Consider the following 26,070-nt stretch of genomic DNA (forward strand, 5'->3'; position numbering starts at 1 on the left):
AATAAAAATGCAATTCAAGGTCCTGCTTCCATTTGAAACTGCTAAAACCTTTTGTTTTGCTTAGGTGATAGCTACTGGCAGACAGAGATTACTCAGGAGGGAGGGGTTTTGGAATGAAAAGAGGACATAGGGCAGAGACCCTGTTAGGTGAAATAGTTGATCATTGAAGAGGGTCCTGAGGGAGAGAAATGGGAAGAGGGGGTGATCTAAGGAAAGGTTCTAGAATTGCCATACAGAAAGCTACTATCTTTTCTTAACTTTATTTTTAAATTTTTTATTATTATTTATTTATTTGAGAGCGACAGACACAGAGAGAAAGACAGATAGAGGGAGAGAGAGAGAATGGGCGCGCCAGGGCTTCCAGCCTCTGCAAATGAACTCCAGACGCGTGCGCCCCCTTGTGCATCTGGCAAATGTGGGACCTGGGGAACTGAGCCTTGAACTGGGGTCCTTAGGCTTCACAGGCAAGTGCTTAACCGCTAAGCCATCTCCCCAGCCCTTAACTTTGTTTTTATTATGTATTTGCAAGGAAAGAGAATAGGCACACCAGATACTCTTGCTACACTGTAAATGAACTCCAGACACATGTGCCACTTTGTGCATCTGGCCATACTTGAGTGCTGGGGAATCTAATCTAGGTCGTCAGGTTTTGCAAACAAGTACCGTAAACAGCGGATCCATCTCTCAAGCCCTATTATTCATTTTTTTTGTGTGTGTGGTTTTTCGAGGTAGGGTCTCACTGTAGCCCAGGCTGACCTGGAATTCACTATGGAGTCTCAGGGTGGCCTCAAAAGAATCCTTAGTAAGATAAAACTTGAAATGACTTTTAAGTTGTTTAACATGTAATATAAATTTTCTCTTTCTCTCTTTTAAGTATGGCAGTTTCATTGATAATGTAAGACTTTTCACCAAAGGTGGATGTGGCGGAATGGGTTACCCTCGCTTAGGTGGAGAAGGTGGAAAAGGTGGAGATGTCTGGGTTGTGGCCCATAAAAAAATGACTTTAAAACAACTCAAAGCGAAATATCCTCAGAAACGGTTTGTGGCTGGAGTAGGAGCCAACAGTCGGTAAGTACTTCTTGAGTGATTTGATTTCATAATGTCCAACCTTGCTAAAGAACAAGAAGCCCAAGAAAACTGTCAGTAATTTGAAGGGAATTAACTCCTGTGTTATAAATAACCATGTAAAAGTCTAACATGGCTAAACTCATAAAAACGTGGTAGTTTTTCAGCTTTATCTTCCTAGGATTCTTTTTGCATTTCCTCTGCCCAGCACCAACCACTATTATTTTCTTCTAAAATTTCCTTCGGCAACCTTGAAAGACCTTTTCCCCAATTTCAGTTATCCTACTTATCACCACCATGAAGTCTTTCATTTATAATTCTTCCTCCCCAAGATAGCCACTATTAGCTTTTAATTTACTTTCCTAGACTTTCTTTTGTCTATACAAATGTAGTTATATGCATGTGCATAAAATCTAGTAGCAAGAAAAGAAATATGAAAGCACAATGTTGTAGTCAGCTTCACGTTGCTGGCAGAAACCAAGAGAAGCTTGTGGGAGGAAAGGGTTTATTTTGGTTTATAGACTCAAGGAGATGCTTCATGATGACAGGGATAAATGATGACATGAGCAGAGGGTGAACATCACCTCGAGACCAACATTAGGTGGACAACACTGGCAAGGGGAAGATGGCTATAATAGCCATAAGCACACCCCGAACAATACACTGGCTCCAGGAGCCTCCAATTCCCAAATTGCCACCAGCTGGGAGACCTAGCATTCAGAATACAAGTTTATGGGGACCACCTGAATCAAACCACCATACACAATATTTTACATCCTCTTTTTGTTTTTATTTTCAACACTGCTACTTTATTTATTTATTTATTTTGATTTCTTTATTAGTTATGTACATAGTCAGCGTGTAAACAGCCATGTTGGTACCACCATTAGCCTTCTCCCTGTCCTTCCCCTTCCCAAGGGACCCTCCTCATTGGGGTTGTGGAGCATGCATTGTGGGGATAACTATCAGTTATGGGAAAGAGATAATGTCTCTGTGCATAATATCCCAACCTGTGGCTCTAACAATCTTTCTGCCCCCTCTTCCACAAATTTCCTTGAGCCATGTTAGGTTCATTTTACTACTTCATTGATGAGGTCTTGAGAGCCTTGTGTCTCTGGAATATCTGGTTTGGTAGGAGTTTGAGTGTATCTATCTCCTTCACCCTTGTGGTGGTACTGGGTTCATCAAGAAAGCAGCACTCTTGCTTATTTTGTAATTACTCTATGGTTTCATCTGGGGCCGTGGTGAAGTATGATGGGCTGAATCTCTTTAGGTTTTGTGTCCATCTGAAAAACAGAAGCAGATTCTGCAATGGAGACTGAAGTCAGCACTGGATAAATGGGATAACCATTATTATTTTAGAGGGAATTTAATAGATGTAGGCCCTCTTGTAGTCCAAGATTGGTGGGAGCTTGATATTGGAGAGCAGATTTGATTTTTGGATATGGTTCTGACTTGTCTCCCAGTTCCAGCTGTGGGTTCCATTCCACTGGGTGGATCCATTAGCCAATTCAAGAGTATCTGGTTACCTACCGTGGCTGTGTGCCACTATTGCACTTGGGTGATCATCTTGTCAGTTTATTTACTGCTGAGTAGCTTAGATCATGAGTTGCTTGGACAGAGGTTGGTCATTTTCCCCCAGTTGCTCATGTAGCACCTTCTGGAACTAGACAAGCTAACAGTCAGGGGACTGAGTTCATCTAGATTCCAGCCAGGTCTCCCCATTTTAGGTACCAATAGTACATGGTTTTTTGGAAGTAGGGTCTTACCATTAACCTCTGGTGGGTAATCAAGTGCTCTGACAGAAACCTGTTTTCTTCAGGAAACCTTGTAGATCTCTCTGTACAACAGCTCATTGTGGATGTTAACCACATGCTGGTGCTGGGAGTTATAGGCCAGTGCTAAGGGAAAAGAAGGAAGAAAAAGGTAATATAAAAGAGAAAGAAAGAAGAGAGAGACAGAGAAACAGGAGAAGAATAAGGTTAGTCTTCATCATACCCTCTCTAGGGCCCTTTGATTCAGGTGTTCCCTTTAAGGAACTGGTGAAGATTCAACCTTTTATTCTGTCTTTCAAGATACAGGATTTTATGGTATTATGTCCATTTGGGTCCAGTTTTGTGTCCCCCCCCCCCTTACCTTCCTCTCCTGACCCACCATCCCTATTGTCCAGTCCTTAAGATGTTTATTAGGTATGTCAGCATCTCGGGTAGATACAGGTTAGGAGCCACAGATGAGTGAGACTATATGGCGTTTTCTGTCATTGGGTGAATTCGCTGGCAATGATCTGTTCCAAGCACCATCTGTTGAAGTATCTGTAGTTACTTGATCCAAAGTCCAGGTCCTGTTACATTGGTCTATAATCCTGTTTTTTATGCCAGTACCATGTTGTTTTTGGTACTATGGCTTTATAATATAGCTTTAGATTAGGTATGGTGATGCCTCCACAGGTGTTTCTTTTGCTGAGGATGTGCATGGATATCCATGGCCTTCCACCATTCCATATGAATTTTGAGATAACTTTTTCTATCTCTGTGAAGAAAAATGTTGGGATTTTTAAATTGGTATTGCATTAAATCTGTGTATTGCTTTTGGTAAGATTGCCATTTTCACAGTGTTAGTTCTGCCTATCCAGGAGTGTGGGATGTCTTTCCATTTTTTCATCTCTTCCTCAATTTCTTTCTTAAATGTTTGTATGTTTTCATTGTATTGGTCTTTCACATCCTTGGTTAATATTGTTCCAAGGTATTTTATTTTTATTGCTATGGACAATGGGATAATGTTGCTAATTTCTTTCTCTCTTTCTTTGTCTTTTGCATATAGAAAGGCAACTGATTTTTAGTGCATTGATTTTGTATCCTGCCACTTTGTTGATAGAGTTAATCACCTTTAAGAGTTTTGAGATGGAGGTTCTTGGGACACTTATGTATAGAATCATGTCATCTGAGAATAGGGCTAACTTCTTCCTTTCCAATATGTATCCCTTAACTAGGACTTCCAGTACTATGTTGAAGAGCAGAGGTGAGAGTGGACACGCCTGGCTTGTTCCTGATCTCAATGGGAATTCCTTCAGTCTCTCTTCATTAAGTATTAATTGGGATTTAGAAACTTATATGTAGCCTTTATTATTATGTTGAGATACAAACCATCCATGCCTATTCTTTCCAATATTTTGATCATGGAGTGATGTTGTATTTTGTCATAGGCCTTTTCTGCATGAAAGTAGTACATGGTACTGGCATGAAATGGTCATGTGGTTTTGTGTTTAAGCTTATTTATGTGGTGTATTACATTGACAGATTGTGGCTTCTCTGCCTGGTTTTGGTATTAGGCTGATACTAGCTTCTTCTTTTTTTTTTTTTTTTTCGGGTAGGGTCTCACTCTAGTTCAGGCTGACCTGGAATTTACTATGTAGTCTCAGGGTGGCCTTGAACTCATGGTGATCCTCTTAACCTCTGCCTCCCGAGTACTGGGATTGAAGGCATGCACCACCATGCCTGGCCTGATACTAGCTTCTTAAAAGGAGTTGGGGAGCTTTCTCTGTTTTCTGATTGTGTGGCGTAATTTGAGAAAAATTGGTTTCAGTTCTTCCATGAAGGTTTGATAGAATTCAGCTGAGAAGCCATCTGGTCCTGGACTCTTCTTTTGAGGGAGATTTTTGATTACCTTTTCAATCTTGATGACTGTGATAGGTTTATTTAGGAAATTGATCTACTCAGAGTTTAGGTTTGGTAGGGGGTATGTGTCCAGGAATTCATCTTTTTCTTTCAAATTACCAGTTTTGTGTAGTAGAGGTTTTTGTAATCCTGATGATTCTCCCAATTTCACTTGTGTCTGTTGTGATCTCTCCTTTTTCATTTCTGATTTTGTTAATTTGAAGTGCCTCTTTTTTCGCTTGATCAGATTTGCCAGGGGTTTTTCAATCTTGTTTTTTGTTTTTCTTTTTTCAAAGAACCAGTTCTTTGTTTCATCAATTTTCTTAATTATTTTCTTAGTTTCCAGTTCATTAATTTCTGCTCTGATCTTAATTATTTTTCTGTCTGGAGCATTTTGGGTTGGATTCTTCTTCTTTTTCCAGTGCCTTTAGGTGGATGGTTAGGTTTTTGATTTGGGATCTCTCTGTCTTTGTTATGAAGGCATTAAGTGTTATGAATTTTCCCCTAAGGACTACCTTCATTGTGTCCCATAGGTTTTGGTACAATGTGTTCTCATTGTCATTCATTCTAGAAATTTTGCAATTTCATCCACTACCCATTTATTGTTTAAAAGTGTGTTGTTCAGTTTCCAGGAGCTGGTGGGATTCTTGACACATCTTTTGTTGTTAATTTCAAGCAGTACAGCATTGTGATCTGATACCAAGCAGGAAATTATGTCAATCCTCCTAAATATATGGAGGCAGGCTTTCTGACCCAGTATATGATCTATTTTACAGAAGGTTCAATGGGCTGCTGAGAAGAATGTTCACTTGTGGATTTTGGCTAGAATGTTCTGTAGATGTCCATTAAGTCTAATTTATCTATGGTGTTGTTGAGCTCTCTTACTTTCCTGTTGATTTTCTGTTTGGATGATTGATCTAGTGGAGTGTTGATGTCCCCAACTATGATGGTGTTAGTGGTTGTTTCTGTTCTGTTGTTAAATGGGTTTTGTTTCATGAATTGTGGTGCACCTGTGTTTGGTGCATAAAGATTGGTGATTGTGATATACTCTTTTTGGATCATTCCCTTGATAAGTAATAAGTGGCCTTCTTTGTCTTTTTTCATTACTTTTGATTTGAAGTGTATTTTATCTGAAATTAGTATAGCTACGCCTGGTTGTTTTTTATTTCCATTTGCTTAATATATCATTTTCCACCCTTTCACCCTGAGGATGTGTGTGTCTTTAGTGGTGAGGTGGTTTCTTGAAGACAGCAGGGGGGTCTAATTTTCTGATCCACCCTGTTAGCTTATGTCTCTTGGTGGGTGAATTAAGGCCATTAATGTTTAGGGTAATAACCATGAGGTTTGATTTAATCCCTGTCATATTGTGGTGGTTTATATGGTTTGGTGTGTTCTTGGACTTTGTCGTTTTTTTTTTTTTTTTTTTTTTTTTTTTTTTTTTTTTTGTACCTTCTCTGATTTTGGTTATTGTGATCTTCTTCTTGATGGCATATGAGGTTGATTATTTGACTCTTCTGGGTGGATAATTCCCCAAAATGCTCTCAGTAGATTTGGCTTTGTGTTCATATAGTTGTAAAGCTGGGTTTTATCATAGAATGTTTTTCTTTCACAATCTTTTATGATGGATAGTTTTGCTGGGTAGAGTAGTTTGTGTTGGATGCCATAGGTTCTTAGACTTTACAGTGTTCCGTTCCAGGCCCTTCTGGCTTTCAAGGTTTCCATTGAGAAGTCTGAAGTAATTGTGGTGGGGTTACCTTTATATGTAATGTGTTGTTTCTCCCTAGCTGCTTTAAGGACTTTCTCTTTGTTATCAATGTTTAGAGCCTTAGTGATAATATGTCTTGGAGAATTTCTCCTTTGGTTCAGTCTGTTTGGAGTTCTGTTAGCTTCTTGAAACTTGATGGGACTTTCTTTTGAGAGGGTGGGAAAGTTTTCTTGGATAATTTTGTTGAATAAGTTCTCCATGTCTTTTGTCTGCATTTCTTCCCTTTCTGGTATCCCCATGATCTGAGTGTTAGGACATTTAAGGGTTTCCCACAGTTCCCTCATGTTCTGTTCATAAAAGCTTTTGAACTTACTGAAACTTTTGGACTCATGAGCTTTTTCTTCTGTTTTATCTTCCAGTTTTGAGTTTCTATCTTCCATATGTCTGACTCTATTCTTGAAAGCTTCTATAGAGTTTTGAGCTTATAAAATTTGGTTTGCATTTTGTACTTGTTTTGTTTTGTTTTGGTTTGGTTTTTCAAGGTAGGGTCTCACTCTAGCTCAGGCTGACCTGGAATTAACTCTGTATTCTCAGGGTGGCCTCAAACTCACAGCAGTCCTGCTAACTCTGCCTCCTGAGTGCTGGGATTAAAGGCAAGGCGTGTACCACCATGCCCAGCTCTACGGTTTTTATGTATACTTTCCATGCCTCTGTTCAGTTACCTTTTCACATCATTTTCTGATTTTCTTTTTAAAAATATATTTATAGCAATTATTTATTTGAGAGGGAGAAACAAATGGAGGGTGGGCGAAGTGAATGAGTATGCCAGGGCATCCAGCCACTGTAAATGAACTCCAGATGCATGTGTCCCCTGTACATCTGACTTACATTTGTCCTGGAGAGTTGAACTGAGATCCTTTGGCTTTGCAGGCAAATGCCTTAACTGTTAAGCCATCTCTCCAGCCCCCATTTTCTGATTTTCTTCCCTTTTATTTTTTTGAGAGAGAGAGAAAGAAAGAGAGAGATTGGGTGTGCTAGCCAATGTAAAGAAAAGCTCCAGACACATGTGCCCCCATGTGCATCTGGCTTTCGTGGGTCCTGGGCAATTGAACCTGAGTCCTTTGGCTTTGCAGGCAAGTTCCTTATCCACAATGCCATCTTTCCAGCCCTCTGATTTTCTTAATGCTTCTTGGAATTCATTTATTTATGTATTTTGGGGGCTTAGAAAGCTGGTCGTCGTCTTCTTTTTTTTTTTTTCACTCCCTCTTTCAGATCATTTAGCTGTCTTTGGAACCCTTCCTGGTTCTTTTCTATGAGGCCTAGTCTAGCGAGGACAACATTCATACAGTTGGCCCTTTGTTGATTTTCTGCAGGTTCTGCTGTTTGCTTTACCAGGGTTGTATAGCTTGTATTTTCGTTTTGGGGTCTGATCCTGTTGTCTCTTCCATGTTTTTTTTTAATTATTTTTATTTATTTATTTACTTGAGAGAGTGAGAGGGAAAGAGGCAGACCCAGAGAGAGAGAGGGGGGAGAATGGCCGTGCCAGGGCCTCTAGCCACTGCAAACAAACTCCAGACACATGCACCCCTTTGTGCATCTGGCTAACATGGGTCCTGGGGAATTGAACCAGGGTCCTTAGGCTTTGCAGGCAAATGCCTTACTTGATAATCCCTCTCTCCAGCCTTCTTCTATATATATATTTTTTTTTTTTAATTTTAATTTTTATTATTTATTTATTAGAGACAAAGGGAGAGAGATAGAGTGAATGAGTGAGAATGGGCATACCAGGGCCTCTAACCACTGCAAATGAACTCCAGATGCATGTGACACCATGTGCATCTGGCTTATGTGGGACCTGGAGAATTGAACCTGGGTCCTTAGGCTTCACAGCCATGTGCCTTAACAGCTAAGCTATCTCTCCCGCCCTCTTCTGTGTTTTGATTAGAGACATCCATTGTGGGACTGGGCAGTCTTGTTGGATTTTCTTTCATTTGATTTTTCATGTTATTTATTTTGTGCTGTGGTCTGCCCATCACAGTAGGAATCTTATTTAATTTAGTAGGAAGCTATAATTTACCCTTGAAGCTTCTTCATTGATTATTCCCTTTTATGTTGCTTCCACTAGGCTTCTGATGGCAATGGGGCATGTCTGCTCAGAGAAAAGGATCCTGTGAGCCTCTGGTGGGGGCCCAAGGACCAGATGAAGGTTTTTTGTTGGTTGTTGGTGGTTGGTTTGGTGTATGGGACTGTGTGGTAAGGTGGCCCAGGGTGACCAGGGATAGGGGGAAATGGGACAAAGTAGACTGGTGTTGTGGTTGGCCTGTGGAAGGGGAGAGGATGGGATTGCGTGGTGGTTCTGCGATGCTGAAGTGTGAGCATATGGGATAACAGGTCCATTGGGACTGTGTAGGGGGTTGGATGGGACTGCAGGGTCCTGTGACAAGGTGGGGAGGGGATATGCGACTGCTCAGGGTCAGGTGTTGCTTGGGGGGTGTGGATTAGTGGTGTGGTGGGGTGGCAGGAAGGGGGAGTGTTGTAATCAGGTTTGCATTGCTGGTAGAAATCACCCAACCAAGAACAGCTTGTGGGAAAAAGAGGTTAATTTTGGCTTACAGGCTCAAGGGGAAACTCCAGGATGGCAGGGGAAAACGATGGCATGAGCAGAGGGTGGACATCACCCCCGGCCCACATAAGGTGGAAAATAGGAACAGGAGAGTGTGCTAAACACTGGCAAGGGGAAACTGGCTATAACACCCATAAGTCCGCCCCCAACAATTCACCACCTCCAGAAGGTGTTAATTCCCAAATATCCATCAGCTGGGAACCTAGCATTCAGAACACCTAAGTTTATGGGAGAACAAGTCAAACCATCACAGGGAGGGAAGGATGAACAATAACCTGCTGGTTTGAGTCTGAGTAACCTTCAGGAAGTGCAGGAGGGGCAGCCGGTGGGACAGTGGTTAAGCTGGAAAACCGTAGAAGGAAGGGAAGGGGAATTCTAGCTTGCTGGTGTGGGTCCAAGCACGGAGGTGTGGCAGCTGAGACTGTGGCTGGGACAGCTATTTGAGGTATTGGGGGACCTGGGGGCTACCCGAGAGCATGGGAATCAGAGGATTCCCTGATTTGCTCCTCTGTGCCCTCCCACTGGAGGTCTACTAGGATCTTCAAACCATTAAAAAGACCCAAGAACCTCAATGATCTTGCCTTTCCTTCCCCGCAAGGTGAGGCATGGTTAGACGGGTGCCATCTTACCCAGAAGTCCTCTACATGCTCTTTTAGTTAACATTTTTAATGTTTGAAAATTTCTCATTCATATATATATATATATATATATATATATATATATACACACATATATATACATATACATATATATATATGTAAAATATAGTACTAAAATTAACAATTTACTTTGTCATTTGCCTATTCAGGCTATTGATAATTTTTGTGTTCTTTTTAAACTGTTATGTCATATATACATACTTTTCACATGTTTAATCATTTTTTGACAAGTTTCTAGAAGTAGAATTGCTAAATTAAAAGTTTATATTAACTTATTCTCTAATAATAAGTTTGAAAGAAGCAAAATTAGCCTTTTATAATTGAGATCAGTTAAAATCAGATTTTTTTTTTTTTTTTTGTCCAAGGTAGGGTTTCACTCTAGCCCAGACATGGAATTCACTTTGTAATCTCAGGGTGGCCTTGAATTTACGGCGATCCTCCTACCTCTGCCTCCTGAGTGCTGGGATTATGTAATTTGTAATAGAAAAAGAGTTAGAGGGCTAGAGAAATGGTTTAGCTGTTAAGGTGCTTACCCAGCAAGATCATTTTTTTTTTTTTTAAGCTTCATTATTGCGTTTTTTTTTGTTGTTTTTTTTTTTTTTACTTTTCTTATCTTATTTGTGTTGCAGCTATTATCTCTTCATTTTAGATGTATGCTATCTTAGTTCATTTTGGGTTAATATTACCATTTTATAGACGGGAATCTTGAGGGAGCCACCAGGGAAAGTGTTTGCTGGGAATGAGGAGTTGTCGGGAAGCATACTTGCTGGGAGCAAAAGGATATTCCTACCCACTCTGTGGCCCTTATAATCTTTCCATACCCTCTTCTGCAACATTTTCTGGGCCATGGCAGGCCTGTTGGAAGTCTGAGTTAGTGTTGAGTCCTCTGTAGTCTTTGGGTTTCTGCTTTCATGGGTGTTGATGGATCGCCATGTCTGTCAACATCACCCTGGAGCTGTCAGGCCAGCAGTAAGAGCAGTGTTCATGTGGCCACTTCCTCTGCAATTTCTCCTGGACCCTGGTAGGTGTGGTAGATGTGGCACATCTCATGGTGGGCTAGCTTCTTGTCTTATTAGTGGATCTTGGCTGTCAGCCATTTTCTCTGCCATCTGTAAAAATAAAGCAAATTCTCTAACCAAAAGTAAGATCAGCTTGGATTAATGTGGGTATGCAAAGTTATTTGGTGTACAAGCCCCCTCTTCTTCTCCAGAGAAGTCTGAGTTTCCTGACCATGGGATTCTGCCTTAATTTCCAGTACCAGATATGAATTATCTTCTACTGAGCAGGCCTCAAGTCCACTCAGAGAACAATGGGTTATTCATAGCAGCTGCATACCACTGCTGCACAAGTGTGTACTTCTTGTGTGGCTGGTTGATTTTATAGTCTGCAGGGTCTCCTACTCATTCATGCTGTTGGTGACTGTTGTCTTCCAGTGGCTCCCATAGGGCTCTCCAGCTCTATGAAGGCTAGCCAGGAGGGAGCTAGTTTCCCTTTCAGTTCCAGAATGGTATTCTAATGTCCTGTGCCCATATCCTGTGGTGACTTCAGCAATAGGGTTATCTTTTAGCTTTGGCAGATAGTCCATTGTTTTGGCAATGGCCTACATTGTTTTGAGGACCTCATGTGTCTCCCAGGCCAACAGCTTGTGTTGCGGGGTAACCCAATTTTGGGCCTGGAATTTAACAGCCAGAATATTTGGTTTTATTTTTACTTATTTGAGAGAGAGAGAAACAGAGGGCATGGATACACTAGGGCCTCCAGCCACTGCAAACAAACTCCAGATACCTGTGCCACCTTGTGCATCTGGCTTATGTGGGTCCTAGGGAATCAAACATGGGTCTTTTGGCTTTGCAGGCAAGTGCCTTAACTGCTGAGCCATCCTTCCAGCCCCAAGTCTGTGGTTGTAAGGTTAAGCTTTTTCCACTTTCTTTCTGGACATTCCCTCCTCTCCCTTTATTGGTGGTTATATATTGTAGAATGCTAGTCAAAATGAGGGTTTCTATGGAACTGATTTATGTTGTCTTAACTTTTTTAAAAAATTTATTTTTTATGACTGTCTCTTGCATGGTTTGTCTCATCATTCATTGTCCACAGAACTATGAGAAAATGCAGGAATAGGCAGGCATAGACTCAAAGGCCCAGCTTCATATCCAGCATTGTGGAATGGGACTGTACATCATGGAGCAGAGCCTTATGCTCCCCTATGCCATTTGAACAGAGCCCAGGGAGAATAACCTCCTGGGGTATTCTCTTTGGATGTCTGCCTACCACTTTCCCCTTCAAGCCCCTCCCTCCTCCAATAGTCTGTCCTTTCCTTAACCTGTCAGTTAACTCCTCTCCTCTCTTCCTATTTTTTCCTTTCTATTGGTCTCATTCTAGTTTTATGTCCATAGAGTAATTTTTGTATTGCTTTAATATTTATTCATTTAACATTTAACATTTCCATCAGCAAGTACAGTTGGTTGCTGTTGTTCTTTGTAAACCAATGCATTTGCTTAAAATACAAGCCATTTAACTTGGTATATTTTTCTTTATTTTATATTTTTTCTTTTTCTCTCTTTTTGTAGGGTGAGTGCACTAAAGGGCTCCAAAGGAAAAGACTGTGAAATCCCTGTACCTGTGGGCATTTCAGTAACTGATGAAAATGGCAGAATTATAGGTGAGTGTAATGTAGCACTATACACATTTTCCAATATGGCCATAGCCCTTTAGATTTTTAAACTGTAATTTCTTGGCATGTATTTCTGCCAGAAAAATACTGTTATTGATTTCAGTTACTAATGTTTGTTGTCCTTCTTTCCTTCTTTTAAAGGAGAACTCATTAAAGAGAAAGACAGAATTTTGGTAGCTGAAGGTGGCCTTGGTGGTAAATTAATCACAAATTTCCTACCTTTGAAAGGCCAGAAACGAGTAATTCACCTTGACCTAAAAGTTATAGCAGATGTAGGCTTAGTGGGGTAAGTACCATTTATATTGTTATACTTCCATGGAGACAGTTCATGACTAGGAAATAAATGTAAATAATAATTCATAGCCATACTTACTTTTTGTCTATGAAATTTGTGTGTTGAGTTTACTACATGCCATACAATTGCACATTGAAAATTTGGGAGTTGGGAGATTAACCCTATCACTGCTATCAGACTGCCAATAGGGCTACCATGGCTCAGGGAACATTGTAAAAGAGGGTGAAAAGATGTTAAGAGCCTCAGAATGGGTAGGAATATCCTGAGGCAAGTTCCCTGCTACCCCACAGGGACTGTCTGAGACTTTCATGACCCCACAGTGAATACCATAACCCCACTGAAGAGGGCCTCCAGAGTAACAGGAGCTGAGATGAGGGGAATAAAAGAAGATAACCTGTTATAATGTATATAAAATAATTTTTTAAATGATAGGAAAAAACATTTAAAAACAAAAAATAATATATTGGACTTTATGATATATTAGTTCAGAAAATAATAAAACAAGGAAAAGAGAAAAACTTTAAAAATCCATATAACTAAAAATATTTTATTTTTATTTATTTTTTTATGTTGATATATATATGTGTGTATGTATATATATATATACGTGTATTATATATTATATTTATATTTTTTGGGGGGGGGGTTTCAAGGTAAAGTCTCACTCTAGCTCAGGCTGACCTGGAATTCACTCCGTATTCTCAGGGTGGCCTCAAATTCACTGTGATCCTCCTACCTCTGCCTCCCAAGTGCTGAAGTGCTGGAATTAAAGGCATGAGCCACCACACCCAGCTCTATATTTATTTATTTGAGAGAGAAGCAAGTAGAGATCAAGGGCATGCCAAGGTGTCCAGGCACTAGAATCAAACTCCAGACACATGTGCCACCTTGTGCATCTGGCTTGCATGGGTCTTTTGGCTTTGTAGGTAAGCACCTTAACTGCTAAGCCCTATAACTTTTTTGCTTTGTTTTGTTTTGTTTTCTAAGGTAGGGTCTCACTGTAGCTCAGGCACTATGTATTCTCAGGGTGGCCTTGAACTCACAGCAATCCTCCTACCTCTGCCTCCCAAGTGCTGGCAGTAAAGGCGTGTGCCACCACACCTGCTCCTATAGCTTTTTTTTTTTTTTTTTTTTTTGAATGTAGGATGTCTGTGTTGCTCAGGCTAGCTTGGAAATCATGATATATCTCAAAATGGCCTCCAACACATAATATTCCTGCCTCAAACTCTCAAAAGCTGATACTACAGGCATACCTGCCTGACACTGCATACAACTCTTGGTTCTCCAAAAACTTTACTAATAGCCTCCTTGTTGACAAGAAATCTTAGAGATAACATAAATAGGCAACACATATTTCGTATGTCATATGTATGGTAAAAACATGTGGTAAGAACTCTGAAAGATAACTTTTTACTATGGTATACAATTTACCAGAGGGAAGAACTGCTCATGTGCAGTTGGCAACTATAAAATTTCTGTAGAAGTAAAGTAAGTACTACAGTTCATCTTAATACAGTTAAATATTGAAGCTGGGGAGAACACTCAGTTAGTGAAAGTGCTTGTCCTGCAAGTATACATCAGAATTTGTCCTCTGGGCTGGAGAGATGGCTTAGCGGTTAAGCGCTTGCCTGTGAAGCCAAAGGACCCCAGTTCGAGGCTTGATTCCCCAGGACCCACCTTAGCCAGATGCACAAGGGGCGCACGCGTCTGGAGTTCGTTTGCAGTGGCTGGAGGCCCTGGAGTGCCCATTCTCTCTCTCTCTCAGCCTCTTTCTCTCTCTGTTGCTGTCAAATAAATAATAAAAATAAACAACAAAAAAATTTTAAAAAAAGAATTTGTCCTCTGGTTTCACATGCATGTACACACATAAGAAAATTTAATACTGTATTTTTATTTTTGTTTACAGTTCTTTTAACTGGAAATGGTATAACTTATGGTATATGTGATGGTTACTCTGGTCAACTAGATTGAGACACAAGTGCTTAGGAGATAGTAAAGTATGTCTATGTGTGTGTGGGTAAGGGAGGAGACTGCTGGATGGTCAGTACTGTCCTATATTTTGAGGGCCCTGTTGGACTAAGAGGGGAAAAGGGAGAACACTTCTGTGTTTGTCTACTTCTCTCTGTTTCATATAATGAAACATCTGACTTTTTAGAAATAGCTTTGAAATTACAGTTACTATTGGAGCAATAAAATTCTTTGAAAAATGTTTAACATATGTGTTCTAGTGCTTTTAAATTACATAATTAGGGCTGGCTGAGGTGGTGCATGCCTTTAGTCCCAGCACTTGGGAGGCTGAGTATAGAAGAATTGCTATGAGTTTGAGGCCTGCCAGGGCTATAGAATAAGTTCCAGATCAGTCTGGGCTAGAGTTAAGACCCTGCTTCAAAACCAAAACAAAACAAAAAAATTAAATTGGGTAATTGTTCTTGAAGATACTACTTGCAAATAAATAAATAAAAATCTTTTTAAGAAAATGTAACAAAAGTTCTTCCTTAAGTCACAAGCATACACATGCACGCGTGTGCGCGCGCACACACACACACACACACACACACATATCTTTAAATATTTAATTTAGTTATTTGACAGAGAAAGAGGGAAAAGAAAATGGGTGCGCAGGGCCTCCAGCCACTGCAAACCCCAGAAGGTAGGGCGTCACTCTAGCCCAGGCTGGCCTGGAATTCACTGTGTAGTCTCAGGCTAGCCTTAAACTCACAGTGATCCTCTTAACTTGGTCCCCAAGTGCTGGGATTAAAGGCATAAACCACCATGCCTGGCCTACTTCTTTTTGTTATTATTTTATTTATTTATTTATTTATTTATTTATTTATTTTAATTTATTTATTTGAGAGCGACAGACACAGAGAGAAAGACAGAGGGAGAGAGAGAGAATGGGCGCGCCAAGGATTCCAGCCTCTGCAAATGAACTCCAGACGCGTGCGCCCCCTTGTGCATCTGGCTAACGTGGGACCTGGGGAACCGAGCCTCGAACCGGGGTCCTTAGGCTTCACAGGCAAGCGCTTAACCGCTAAGCCATCTCTCCAGCCCATTATTTATTTATTTTTTTAAGCAGACAGAGATAGAAGAGAGACAGAAGGGAATGGGCATGCTAGGGCTTCCAGCTACTGCAAATGGACTGCATATGCATGCATGCTCCACTTTGTGCATCTGGATTTATGTGGGTCCTGGGGAATCAAACTCTGGGTGTTAGGCTCTGCAGGCTAGCGCCTTAACCACTGAGCAGTCTTTCCAGCCCCTATATTGTACTTCTAATGCACGAAACATACTTCTAGTTCAAGAAGCCTACCTCTGAATTGTTGGGAATTCAGACACATGCAACTATTAGTAATACTGATATGTGTTGTAATATGTAAACATGTTTATTATTTTAGATTCCCAAATGCTGGAAAATCATCTTTACTCAGTCGGGTTTCTCATGCAAAACCTATGATTGCAGATTATGCATGTAAGTGTAATTTATTGTGTATTTTAATTTGTGGAGGTAATTTTTCTCAGTATAAATAAAGTAATAGTCCAAGGTTAACTTTAGTTTGAGAACTTTTAGCAATTAGAACACATTCCTTTCTTGCTAATCTTTGAAACCCTAATCTCCCACTAATGTTTCTTGTACTAGTTAGAAACTTCGTTGCATTTATTGTGTTGCAAAGTCATTTACTTGGCTTGCATAGGATTTCTTATTACACCTTGTCAGACATTGTGATAAATGACAGGAAGACAGATGAATACTTCCATTCATTGAACAAACAGCTATTTCTGGGAACCATGTTAGCTTATGAGGTTACAAAGGCTGGCAAGCAAAGCCAGCTGATGTTATTAACTGAGCTTACAGACTAAAGAGAAAATACATATGTATATATGTATGTACACACACACACCATTAATAAATAGGAGGGAATATAAAGTGTTCATTGAAAGTGTAGGTAACTGTTGTAGACTTCCTTGAGGAAGTATGCTTGGGCAAAGATATAAAGAATAATTATGATCAATCAGTGATTTGGAAAACAGGTGAGGATCCACAGGAAAGGGTCTAGTCTGAGAAACAGTAAGGCTTAAGAATCACTCAGACAAGACTAGAAAAATTCAACAGCATACCCAATGATTGAAACCTAAATGCTGAGCCTCTTAAACATCCTTGCTATGCTCCTGAAAGTGCAATAGAGAACTTCAAGCCCAGTGGAGGGATTTGGCTTATGCCTATGCAGGTTACAAAATCTGTATTTGTCCTTTCTCAAGTACATTGTAAATGGCAAAAATGGTTTAGCTTCCATTTCAACAAATTTTTAAAAATCTAAATTAAACTCTTCAGAGAATATTTATTCTATACATCATGCTCTTGAGAACATTAGCCTTTTATTCTAGCTTTAATTCACTTGTTTTTCCTTACAGTTACAACATTAAAGCCTGAACTTGGAAAGATTATGTACAATGATTTCAAGCAGGTTAGTATTTTTTTTTTCCAGGTAGGGTCTCTCTCTCACCCAGGGTGACCTGGAATTCACTATATAGTCTCAGAGTGGCCTCAAGCTCATGGTGATCCTCCTACCTCTGCCTCCTGAGTGCTGGGCTTAAAGGTGTGCACCACCACACCCAGCTAGGTTAGTATTTTTAAAGTAAAGCACATGATTAGAAATAAAAGTAGTTTGTTTTGGTAGGAGAGCTTTGTAATATTTTCATGTTTTTGTGGTTTTAGAGGAAAACAACCAATATTTTATTTTATGATAAGTAAAACCATGGTCAAATTAATTCTGCTCAGTGCTATCATAGTAAAATAATATGAGTTTAATTTCTTGTTTTTCCAAATGTGTTTAATCTATCCCTACAGTAGAAAAAGTCTTTTCTGTATCTTCTTTAATTGTGGTTCTGGTCTGGATTTTGCTGCTGTAATGAACTATGGTCTCTAGTTCCTAAAAGTTCATTGATAATTTTTACTCCAATGGCCTATATTTCCAGAAAGAGTTTTATGTGGGTATTGATCTCATCTAATTATTAAAATTTATTTTTCTATGATAAGGAAGAAATATAGGTCTTCATTATGGATGTTTATAACAGTTTTATTCATGATTATTATTCTTTTTTTTTTTTATTTGAGAGCGACAGACATAGAGAGAAAGACATAGAGGGAGAGAGAGAGAGAATGGGCAAACGAACTCCAGACGCGTGTGCCCCCTTTTGCATATGGCTAACGTGGGACCTGGGGAACCGAGCCTCGAACCGGGGTCCTTAGGCTTCACAGGCAAGCACTTAACCACTAAGCCATCTCTCCAGCCCATAATTATTATTCTTAATGACCAAAACTTGGAAACAACCATGATTGCCTTCAGTAGGTATCCTACTCTTTGGTATCCTAGCAAAAGCAGACTTAGAGAGGCTGCATAGAGATCACTTGTTGCCAGTGTTGAGGAGGAAGGGAAAGCTGAGTAGACAGAGCACAGATTTTTGTTTTAGGGCAAGGAAACTATTCTGTAAGATACTGCTAATAGTAGATACATTGTACATCTGTCAAAACCCAAAAATAACACAAGATCAAGAAAGAACATTGGGGCCTGGAGAGATGGCTTAGTGGGTAAGGCACTTGCCTGTGAAGCCTAAGGATGCATGTTCGACTCTCCAGATCCCACATTAGCCAGATGCACAAAGGTCTGGCAAGCACAAGGTCACACATGCCCACTAGGTGGTACAAACGCCACTCTCTGTCTCTCTAAAAATAGAAATAACAAAAATACAGTGTTTATATCATACTAAAAAGAAATTGAACCTTGGGCTGGAGAGATGTCTTAATGGTTAAGGCGTTTGTCTACAAAGCCAAAGGATGCAGGTTCAGTTCAAGGTGGCACATGCATTTGTAGTTTGCAGTGGCTAGAGGCCCTGACATACCCATTCTCTTTCTCTTTCTCTTTCTCTCTCTTTGCCTCTTTCTTTCTCTGCCTCTCTCTCTCTCAAATAAATAAATAAATAAAACTTAAAAAATAAATCTTAGAAGCCAGGTGTGGTGGCGCACACCTTTAATCCCAGCACTTGGGAGGCAGAGGTAGGTGGATTGCTGTGAGTTAGAGGCCACTCTGAGACTACATAATGAATTCCAGGTCAGCCTGAGCTAGAGTGAGACCCTAAATCAGAAAACCAAAAAGAAAAAAAGAAAAAACCTTAGTCAAATTATGGATTTTTCTGTTTTGTTTTGTTTTGCTTTTTTCAAGGTAGGGTCTCACTGTAGCTCAGGCTGACCTGGAATTCTCTGTATAGTCTCAGGGTGGCCTTGAACTCAACAGTGATCCTCCTACCTCTGCCTCCTGAGTGCCTCCTGAATGCTGGAATTAAAGGTGTGCGCCACCATGCCTGGTGAAATTATGGATTTTAAGTGATAATACTGGGCTGAAGAGATGGCTCAGTGGTTAAAGGTACTTGTCTGCAAAGCCTGCTGGCCTGAGTTGGGTTCTCTAGTACCTACGTAAAGCCAGATGCACAGAGTGGTGCATGTATCTAAAGTTCATTTACAACAGCAAGTGCCCATTCTCTCTCTAACAGATAAATTTTAAATGCTAATGATGTGTCAGTATAAGTTCATATAATTCTCAGTTCAAAAGATAAAATATTTAAAAAGTAATGTAACAGTAAAAATTATTCACTTACTAAAGTTATCTCAAATAGCATAATATAAATATAAAGAACAGTAGTTAATGAGAAAAGAATATTATTTATACCTAATATTTAAGGGAATTCAATGGAAGACTGAAGGTAATTTCAGAATATGAGACCTTGTCATTGCTACAACTTCTTTTAATGGCATTTAAAAATATTTTATTTATTAGTGAGAGAGGAACAAAGAGGCAGATAAAGTGAGAATGGTTGCAACAGGGCCTTAGCCACTGTAGACAAACTCCAGATGCATGTGCCACCTTTTGCATCTGACTTATGTTTGTACTAGGGAATTGAACCTGGGTCTTTAGGCTTCACAGGCAAGTGCCTTAACCATTAAGCCAGTAATTCTGGTTTAATGTGAACAGAAAGGAGTAATGATGTCATTTACACACTGAATTTAATACTTAAAACTGCAGAGCTATATTTTAGTAAATGTCAATGTCAATGAATTCAGATGATAAAAGTTGAAGTTCTATAAAATACTCATTATTAAAATGCAGTTTACAGAATTATAGACTTACATAGTCAGCAAAAGTTAAAGTTTATGTAGGTAGCATCAGCCATTGTGAGGTAATGAATATCAAGGACACTTTTAATCCAGAAAACAGTATTCTAAGCACTCCTCCCCTTCCTTAAGGACTTACATTCTTTCCACCACCTCTACCACAATGGTCCTTGTGCCTTAAAGGGTATGATGGAGATATCTCCATTTAGTACTGAACATTCCACTGACACATCTCAGCATTTTGTTGAGTTTAGTGTCACCCAATGGTCACAGACATCTGAAAAGAGAAGCTTCTCTAACTCAAATTGAGAGTAGTTTTGATATATAGGCATAAACATAAGTGTTTACAAGGTATTTTGGTGGGCATAATATATACATTACAACAGTAGTAGTTTCTCTCCTAGGGCTTATAACTCCTAAGCCATAGATTTTTCATTTTATTGTTTTGTTTTTTTTCCAGCCCCCAAAATCATTTTATTTATTTATTTAGGTTCATTTTTTTAATTTTTAAATTTTTATTAACATTTTCCATGATTATAAAAAAATATCCCATGGTAATTCCCTCCCTTCCCACCCCCACACTTTCCCCTTTGAACTTCCATTCTCCATCATATTACCTCCCCATTACAATCATTGTACTTACATATATACATTGTTTTATTTTTATATTTAAAAGAGAGAAAGGGTGAGGGTGCAAATAGATAAATAGAGAGAGAGAGAGAGAGAGAGAGAATGAATGGACACACCAGGGCCTCCAACCACTGAAAAATGAATTCCAGTTGCATTTGCCACCTTGTGCATCTGGCTTACATGGGTACTGGGGAATCAAACCTGTGTCCTTAGGCTTTGTAAGCAAGCACCATAACTGCTAAGCCATCTTTCCAGCCCATCTTCTTTTGTTTTTAAATTTTATTTATGTATTTGCCATAGGCTTTTCATTAGATTTGCACCACAGCAGAAATTCTCTCCTGTGGAGCAGGCCTCGAGTCTAATCAGAAAGAAGTTGGTTTCCCCCATAACAGTCATGCCACATTGCACCGTTTGGTACCTTTGGCCTGACTGGCCATCTGTAAGTCTTGCAAGGTCTACTTCGGGTTAACTGTTGATTTCATTTCTCCCCCCACAGGTTGCATAGCTCTTTCCAGTATCTTGACAACTAGTATATCAGGAAAAGTTTTCCAACTCAGCTCCAACTTGATTTCTCAATGACCTGTAGCCCAGGCATTTGGAATCTTTAGCAATATGTTCCTATCTATTTCTGGTGGACAACCAACAGTCTTGGCAATAGGCTATAATGTATTGGGGTCATCAGGGGGTCTCCCTGGCCAACAACTTATTGGAAGGGTCTCACCCCCGGCATTGAAACTTTCTAGGAATCTATTACTATCTACCTCCACAAAATACTTCTGCCCATACTCTTTCTTTTTTAACATACATGTTACTAACTAGTGAAGAAGTAGCTTTCCATATGGCTTATTCACAACAATTTAGTTTTAGTTAATCCTCCTCCCACACCCTTCTTTCTTCCCTTCCCTTAGATAATCCCCTCCCCCAGTATTTCAGCCCCTTTTCTTACATATCTACTATGTCTTCCACTTAAACCCTCCCCTCTCTTCCCTCACTCAGCCCCCTTTCTAGCTTCCTGGTCTCTAGCCGTTTTCTAGCTTTCTATTTTCATTTTTCTGTGTGTGCGTGCGTGCGTGTGTATGTGTGATTTTTTTTTTGAGGTAGGGTCTACCTCTAGGCCAGTCTGACCTGGAATTTACTATGTAGCCTCAGGGTGACCCTGAACTCAAGACAATCCTCTTACCTCTGCCTCCTGAGTGCTGGGATCACAGGTGTGTGCCACCACATCCAGTTTATTGCTATTCGATTTCTTAAAATATTTTTGTTTATTTTTATTTATTTATTTGAGAGTGATAGACACAGAGAAAGAGGCAGAGAGAGAGAGAGAATGGGCGCACCAGGGCCTCCAGCCACTGCAAATGAACTCCAGACACTGTGCCCCCTTGTGCATCTGGCTAATGTGGGTCCTGGGGAATCAAGCCTCGAACCAGGGTCCTTAGGCTTCATAAGCAAGTGCTTAGCCTCTAAGCCATCTCTCCAGCCCTAAATTTCTTGATGATATAGCCATTCTGACAGGAGTGAGATGGAATCTTATAGTAGCTTTTATTTACATTTTCTTGATTGCTAAGGATATAAAACATGTTTTTAGATTTTGTTGGTCATTTTTATTTCTTTTTGTAATAACTGTATTCAGTTCTATAGCTAGCCTATTAAAAATTATTTATTTGTTTGCAAGCAGAGGGAGAATGAAAATATGGGTTTCCAGGGCCTCTTGCCACTGTAAATGAACTCCAGATGCATGTGCCACTTTGTGCATCTGGCTTTATGTAGGTACTGGGGAATCAAACCCAGTTTATCAGGCTTTGTAAGCAGGCACCTTTACCTGCTGAGCCATGTTTCCAGACCATATAGCCAATTTTTCAATTGGGTTGTTTGATGTCATATTATTAAGTTATTTGAATTATTTGTAAATCCTAGGTATTAATCCTCTGTCAGATGTATAGCTGGCAAAGACGTTTTCCCATTCTGTAGGCTGCTTCTTTGGTCTATTTGCAATGTCCTTGGCTGTAAAAAAGCTTTTTAATTCCATGAGGTCCCAATGGTTCATTAGTTGTCTTACTCCCTGAATGACTGGGGTTCTGTTCAGAAAGACCTTGCCTAGGCCTATATGTTGAAGTGTTTCTCCTACTTTTTCCTCTAGCAGTTTTAGAGTTTCAGGTCTGATATTAAGGTATTTGATCCATTTGAACTTGATTCTTGTGCATTGAGAAGAGATAAGGTTCTACTTTTAACAATTTATGTGTAGATATCCCGTTTTCCCAGCACTATTTTCTAAAGAGCCTGTCTTTTTTTTCTCCAGTGAATATTTTGGGTATTTTTGTCAAAAATCTGATGGCTGTTGCTGCCTGGGTTTATATTTGGGTTTTCTGCTCTGTTCCTTTGATCTGAATGTTTTTGTGCCAGTACAATGCTGTTTTTGTTAGGATTTTGATTTTCTGACATATTTATTTTCAAAGATAATTCAGAACTATTTGTATATGGAATTTGAAAATACTAGAATAAATTGAAATATGGTTTTCATATATTTTCCTTTTTCAACCCATCATTACCTTTGTACTAGATATCAGTAGCTGACCTCCCAGGTTTGATAGAAGGAGCACATATGAACAAAGGAATGGGCCACAAATTCCTCAAGCATCTAGAAAGAACCAGACAATTGCTTTTTGTTGTAAGTCATATGCATACTAATATGATGTTGAAATAACTTAGTTTTCCTAGAATTTTTTTTAAGTAACATTAGAAATAAAGTATATCTGTGTGCCATATGGTTAGCTTTCATCATTGCTGGACTACATGCATCTTATGGTGGCCCCATGAGATTTTTATAGTCTAGTAGCATTACAGCTGTCTTAGATTCTGATGTTTACACAACCATGAAATTGCTGAATGTATTTCTCAGAATCTGTGCCTGCTGCAACATTTCACTCTAGTAAGTGTGTAGGTTTTTTTTTGGTGGGGGGGTGTTCGAGGTAGGGTCTCACTCTGGTCCAGGCTGACCTGGAATTAACTATGTAGTCTCAGGGTGGCCTCGAACTCTCGGCGATCCTCCTCCCTCTGCCTCCCAAGTGCTGGGATTAAAGCCATGCACCACCACACCTGGCAGTGTGTGGTTTTTTATTTTCTTATTTATTTAATTTATTTTTTGAGGTAGGGTCTCACTGTATCCCAGGCTGACCAGGAATTCACTATGTAGTCTCAGGTTGGCCTCGAATTTACAGCTCTTCTCCTACCTCAGCCTCCCAAATATTGAGATTAAAAGCGTGCACCGCCACACCCAGCTAAGTAAGTATTTTTGGTTTTTCAAGGCAGGGTCTCACTCTAGCTCAGGATGGCCTGGAATTCACCATGTAGTCTCAGGGTGGCCTCGAACTCTCAGGGATCCTGCCTCTCGAGTGCTGGGATTAAAGGTGTGTGCCACCATACCCAGCACATTGTGTTTTTATGGGAGACAAGCAACATAGATAATGCTTGTTTATAATGTAGGAATGGAAATGTTGCCGCTACTATGCCAGATGTAAGTTTGCCATACTTGTCAATTTAATTTCTTAAGATGTCAGGCACTATTATATAGTATGTCTTTCACTTTATTGATGATGCTTGTGTTATATGAGATTGCCTATATTGGTATAAATTTCTTATCTAGTTTTTCATTTTATTAATGACTCAGATGAATGAATGTAGTTATCATGATACTTCAATTTCTTCTTTTTGTGTGTGTGTTTTTTTGTTTTTCAAGGTAGTGTCTCACTCTATCTGAGGCTGACCTGAAATTCACTACATAGTCTCAGGGTGGCCTTGAACTCAGGCTGTCCTGCCTCTGCCTCCTAAGTGCTGGGGATTAAAGGCTTGCGCCACCATGCCCAGCCTCTGTTTTTATTTTGAATTACCAGTAAAGTATATATTTAGAAAATGTTCTTAGCTTGAAAGAATAAAATATTTCAAAGCATAAGAATGTATAATCATTCTTTTGTGAAGGGCTATCTTGTCTTCTTTTTAGGTTGATATTTCTGGATTTCAGCTTTCTTCCCAAACTCAGTATAGATCTGCATTTGAAACCATAATGCTGCTTACAAAAGTAAGTTTTCTGTTTTACTGTGTTCTGAATCTAGCCTAAATGTAGCCATGTAGCATAGTAATTACAATAAGTACATAATCCACTTCTCTGTATGTGTGTCTGTGTGTGTGTGGTGCATTGATGTGTGTCTAAATCCATGCATGTGTGTGTATTTGAGTAAACTTGTACTTGAGGTCAGAATTTGATGTTGGGTGTTTTCCTCAATTACTCTCCACCTTACACTTTGAGACAGGATCTTTCACTGAACCTAAATCTCACCAGTTCAGCTAGAATAGCTAGCCAGTAAGCCCTTGCAATTTTTCTGCTTTCGCCTTGGCAGCACTAGGTTTCCAGGCTCGCACTGTGACAGGCTCGCACTGTGATGCTTGGCTTTATGTGGCTGCTAGGATCCTAAGTCAGATCCTCATGCTTGTGCAGCATGCACTTTACCTACTGAGCCATGTCCTCAGCCTCTTCCCCATACTGTACCTTTCTAAAGATTTTATATCACTTCAAGAATTAAACTTGCTATCTTCAGTTCTTGAGGATTCATTCACTTCTCTGACTACTGCAGTGGATAAAACTTCCTGTGCTTCCGATGTTCACACCTTACCTCACTTCAGCCCTGACATGTCTGTTTCTTCAAACATTCTCTCTCTTAACTTCATGGACCATCATTTCTTGGTTTTATTGCTACTTCTTTTAAGCTTTTTTATGCTCATCCTTTTCCTTTTCTTTTCTTCTCTTTGAAAGCTGAGCTCAAACCAGGGTATTTTGAATGTTAGGCAAGAGATCTGCCCCTGAGCTACAGTCCCAGCACTCTGCTTACCATTTAAACACTATTCAGTTCTTTCCTAATATTGCTGTCCAATCTTGCCCACCCTCATTGCTTACAATTAATATTCCAATGACTTCCAACTCCTTTTCTGACAGTATCATGGAAGAGCAATGATTTTTGGATATGACCCCACTAGTACAGTGACAAAAATGAAAGTTGGCAAATAAGATTGCATTCAAGTCCCCCTGCACCCCAAGCAATCCCATCAACAGTGAAGAGGCAGTTTACAGAATGTGAGAAAATATTTTTAAGCTAGACATCTAAATAGTTAATATTCAACACATATTAATATCTCATTTGGGACTGTGGCACATTCCTGTAATTGCAGCTATTTGGAGGAATGAGGCAGAAGAATCAAGAGTTTGAAGCAAGCCTGGCCAACATAGTGAGACCCATTCTCTCAAAAAAATATTCTTTTGCTTATGATTTTAATGTCATATTGAAGAATCATTTTTCCTAATTTAAGGTCACAAAAATTTACTTCTAAATACATTTACTTTTCCCAAGAATGCAGCAGATATAACATTCAGTTGTCATTATTGACTTAAGAGTTTCCTGCACTTGACTCTGGAAATAAAATCAGCTGTCTCTGGGAATTCATGTGAACTAACATACTGCTTACATGACTTTACCAGAAGCACTTTCTGAATTTCCTTTGTAGTTTTATGTATATTGGGATTCACTATATTTCAGTGATGTGAATAAGCTCTAGATT

The 26,070-nt window shown here is 39.6% G+C and overlaps 1 protein-coding gene and 1 non-coding gene across 3 annotated transcripts in view; one reads left to right on the plus strand and one right to left on the minus strand.

The window, feature by feature from the left end:
• Positions 1–26,070, plus strand: part of Gtpbp10 (GTP binding protein 10) — a 31,648-nt gene that overhangs the window by 2,146 nt on the left and 3,432 nt on the right. For both annotated transcript variants that reach the window (XM_004671085.2, XM_045161096.1), the window contains exons 2-8: positions 875–1,068; positions 12,273–12,364; positions 12,518–12,662; positions 16,067–16,140; positions 17,082–17,134; positions 23,024–23,131; positions 24,461–24,538. In XM_004671085.2, coding sequence (XP_004671142.2) covers positions 875–1,068; positions 12,273–12,364; positions 12,518–12,662; positions 16,067–16,140; positions 17,082–17,134; positions 23,024–23,131; positions 24,461–24,538 — 744 coding nt within the window. The remainder of the gene's footprint in view (positions 1–874; positions 1,069–12,272; positions 12,365–12,517; positions 12,663–16,066; positions 16,141–17,081; positions 17,135–23,023; positions 23,132–24,460; positions 24,539–26,070) is intronic.
• LOC123464250 lies at positions 11,757–11,961 on the minus strand. Its single transcript, XR_006639480.1, has one exon. It is a non-coding gene; the product is annotated as a small nucleolar RNA SNORA73 family (small nucleolar RNA).

This window comes from Jaculus jaculus, chromosome 10 (genome assembly GCF_020740685.1).
Source record: "Jaculus jaculus isolate mJacJac1 chromosome 10, mJacJac1.mat.Y.cur, whole genome shotgun sequence".
Taxonomy (NCBI): Eukaryota; Metazoa; Chordata; class Mammalia; order Rodentia; family Dipodidae; genus Jaculus; species Jaculus jaculus.